At 33.6% G+C, this 3,668-nt stretch overlaps 1 protein-coding gene across 1 annotated transcript; it reads left to right on the top strand.

Moving 5' to 3' along the window:
- The first annotated feature begins 936 nt into the window (after nt 1-936).
- LOC134705433 (cysteine-rich secretory protein LCCL domain-containing 2-like) lies at nt 937-3,668 on the top strand. Its single transcript, XM_063564164.1, has 5 exons — nt 937-959; nt 1,119-1,306; nt 1,728-1,967; nt 2,607-2,725; nt 3,545-3,668. The coding sequence occupies exons 2-5, from the start codon at nt 1,133-1,135 to the stop codon at nt 3,666-3,668; spliced, it is 657 nt and encodes a 218-aa protein (XP_063420234.1). The 5' UTR covers nt 937-959; nt 1,119-1,132.

Raw genomic sequence — 3,668 nt, forward strand, 5'->3', positions numbered from 1 at the left:
CATCCACGTACACTCTGTGTAGTGTTTCTATTTGTAGCAATCTGATGAGTTGAGCTTTTGACAACTGATTTTTATAGTTCGTTCTTATGTTGTAATGCTATACCACTGTCCGGGATAGGGGAGGGTTGTGATTGCGCTAACATGTTTAACCCCGCCACACTCTTCAGCATGTGCCTGTCGTCCCAAGTCAGGAGACTGTTATTCAATGGTTGTCGTTTGTTGATGTGTGACATATGTGTTTTACGTTTTTTTTCGTACATAAGTTAGGCCGTTATTTTTCTCTTTTGAATCGTTTTACATGTGTCTATCCGACAACTTGTATGCGGTATGGGCTTTGCTCATTGTTGAAGGTCGTACGGTGACCTACAGTTGTTAATTTTGTGTCATTTGTTCTCTTGTTGAGTATTGTCTCATTGGCACATGCCTAGTATTAAAAAATATGCCTATCAATTTACTAATGCCAATAAACTATATTGTTTTTAAAATATCAAAGTCGCGCCTCTGCAGGTAAAATATTTAACTTTCATAGAATAATATCATTTTAAATATTTTTAAAGTTGCATCAACTTTGTTTTCTTCGTCAAACAACATCAATTTATACCGCTGTCGGTAGAACAAAATGTGAAGAAAAACTTGAGACGAAGTGTATGAATATAATATATATTAAACATGCATTTGCCACGAAAAGTCTTCGACACGAGATTTGCACGGTTCATTGGCAACATAAACAAAACATTCAAAGCTATTGTTATGTATAATGCAGAAAGTGTCGGAACCTTACGTGCCCACAACAAACAAGGAAACACAAATTTGCGGTTGGCAATGTTAATTGGGACAAGACCTTGGTTAGTTTTTTTCCCTGTTTACATGATTAGCTCTTGTTGTATAAATACCGACAAGGTTTGATCCTTTCATTCATAAAGTTGAAGAAGTGAAGAAAAGGAAAGAAGTAATTCTTAGTAAGTAATACTTGGAATTATTTAGAAAATCATATGGATTATTAGAACATTAAAACAAGTTTATAATAAATATGTAAAAAGCATAAATACCAAATGTAATTAAATTTAAAACTTAACTTAAAAAAATCCCTTTAATGAATTTTAAATTTTATATTTCAGGCACCAATCAACGAATGATGTATTCGTCTTTTCTTACCACAATGTTATCACACCTATTCGTCGGCTTGTGTTTACTCTTCATTCAAGTCGCGGCTGTATTGGTGAATATAGACCGATATAAAGGGGAAATCCAAAGGACTCATAATATGCTCAGATCATGGCAAAATGCTGCAGATATGAAATATATGGTAAGTTCTTCATTCAAATACAATGTACTCATGCATAAGAATAAATTTTATCATATATAAGATTTTAAAGGTACTGAAAATATGAATACAGTGAAGGTACATATATTCGACTAGAAAATGTAATATGTTAATCTATAGGAACTAGTCATATGAGAGAAACTCGTACGTATCACGACAACGACAAAAAAACTACATAAATTAAATCTTTAATTTCGCAAAAAGTGTAAACATGTTGCCTTACAATACTAGACCCCTGGTCATGCGTGCATCTCTTGATACTTTTTAATGTTCTTATCGAAGCAATAAAGCAAGCATACACTAAAATAACAAAAATCTCATTTTAGAACTTTACCCAAATGAAGAGAAATCCGGGTAGTTAATTTATTTCTTAATTTCACATAACCTCATTATTTTATTTAAGTACTGGGATAGCGATTTGGAAGCTCGTGCCGGACAATGGTCAGAAGGATGTAGGTTTGAACATCAAATGCGTGGTTATGGAGAAAATTTGGCTTTCATGTCTAGCACTGGTCCTGCACCTAGGCCTCGTGAAACAATTATGGACGGTATAAGAAATTGGTATAATGAGATCAGTTTGTGGCAACGCAGAAGTCCACAACAGAGGCTACAATTTTGTGGTGCAGCTTGCCATTATACACAGGTAATTGATAGGTTTAAATACAATTGTAGACATAAAATCAATTAATGTGTTTGTTGATGAAAAAACGTATAGTACTTGTAGTCTGAAATTGTACACGTATAAAAGATGTTTGTCCGAAAAGACTTATATTCACCTATATAGTTATAGGAAGATGTGGTGTGAGTGCCAATGACACAACTCTCCATCCAAATAACAATTTAAAAAAGTAAACCATTATAGATCAGTGTACGACCTTCAACACGGAGCATGGTCTCACACCGAACAACACGCTATAAAGGACCCCAAAATTACTAGTGTAAAACCATTCAAACGGGAAATGCATGAATGGCATAATTTGCATTCTTGATATCTAAAAATCTCACCACAGATACTAGGCTTATTTTTAAGTACATAAGCCGTCTACATAAGAGATACTAACATCAAACTTGCAATATAATAAAAGAAAATGATTGAAATTTATATTAAATAAATCAGTACCAGACGGACAAAACTTAGCTGCAAAAACTACTCACTGACACATACATTTAGGCGAGCAAATGAGTAGAAGTAGCAATTGGTTTAATCTGTGTATCGAAACTGCACTCACATGTTGTTTCATATTGTTGCAATCATTTCATTTAATGCAAATCTTATTTTTAGTTAGTATGGTCACGAACGAGTCGATTAGGATGTACTCTTAGTTATTGTCCAGTGTTAGTGGACGATAGAGGATCGACCTATCGCAATGCCATGTATTTTGTCTGCTTTTATGACCCTCAGTGAGTATATGCCTTTTCTATTTGATTCTAACGGTAATGACAAAAATAATATATATGGTATACGTCAATGAGACAGCAACCTATCACAACAAATATAAAAATAATACATAATTATATGTAAACAAATAGTCTTCACTAATAAGTGACGATCACTATGCGGTTTATTTCACTCTTCGCTCTTCGTAACATATTACATTGTGCCATTAGTGGAGGTTTGAGATTGTACTAAAAATACAGTTAAAATTGAAATTAAACATATGGCCATGTCCTTGTCCAATGTATAAAGTAAAATAACAAAAATACTGAACACCGAAGAAAATTTAAAACGGAAAATCCCTAATCAAATGTCAAAATCAAAAGAAAAAACACATCAAACGAATGAACAACAACTGTCATATTCCTGACTTGGTACAGGCATTCTCCAATGTAGAAAATGGTGGATTGAACATGGTTTTAGGGTGCTAAACCTCTCACTTGTATGACAGTCGCATAAAATTCCGTAATATTAAGTAACCCCAATGTGTTTTTATATGACATTTCTGATTTTTTTTTTAATTCAAAGATCTTTGTATTACAATTAACGTGGAACTAATTATTATAACTACTGACGAGGCACAAGGATATGAACTTGTGGCTATGTTACAGTATATTGTAACTACTTACTATTTTCCGCTAAAATGTCGATTTTTCTTCTTTTTTTCTCTCTCTTTCTAAAAAAATCATTATTGCACTTTTCTTTGCTGTAATGACATTTGACTCAACTACAGTCGATTTTTCTATATACTTTTAAGACATGTTGAATGTTATTTGTATTTTCAGAGGAAATATAGTGGGACAGCCTGTTTTCACTCCAGGTCCCCCATGCACCCGGTGTCCGGGAGGCAGGGAACCTTGCAGAAATGGTTTATGTGCAGGTCCAGGTAAATTTAAAAATAAGAAATAG

Source organism: Mytilus trossulus, chromosome 1 (genome assembly GCF_036588685.1).
Source record: "Mytilus trossulus isolate FHL-02 chromosome 1, PNRI_Mtr1.1.1.hap1, whole genome shotgun sequence".
Taxonomy (NCBI): domain Eukaryota; kingdom Metazoa; phylum Mollusca; class Bivalvia; order Mytilida; family Mytilidae; genus Mytilus; species Mytilus trossulus.

Coding starts and splice junctions, on each gene's coding strand:
- LOC134705433 (XM_063564164.1), top strand. CDS start 1,133: ATGATGTATTCGTCTTTTCTTACCACAATGTTATCACACCTATTCGTC. Junction 1,307..1,727: donor CTGCAGATATGAAATATATG/GTAAGTTCTTCA, acceptor ATTTTATTTAAG/TACTGGGATAGCGATTTGGA. Junction 1,968..2,606: donor CAGCTTGCCATTATACACAG/GTAATTGATAGG, acceptor TCTTATTTTTAG/TTAGTATGGTCACGAACGAG.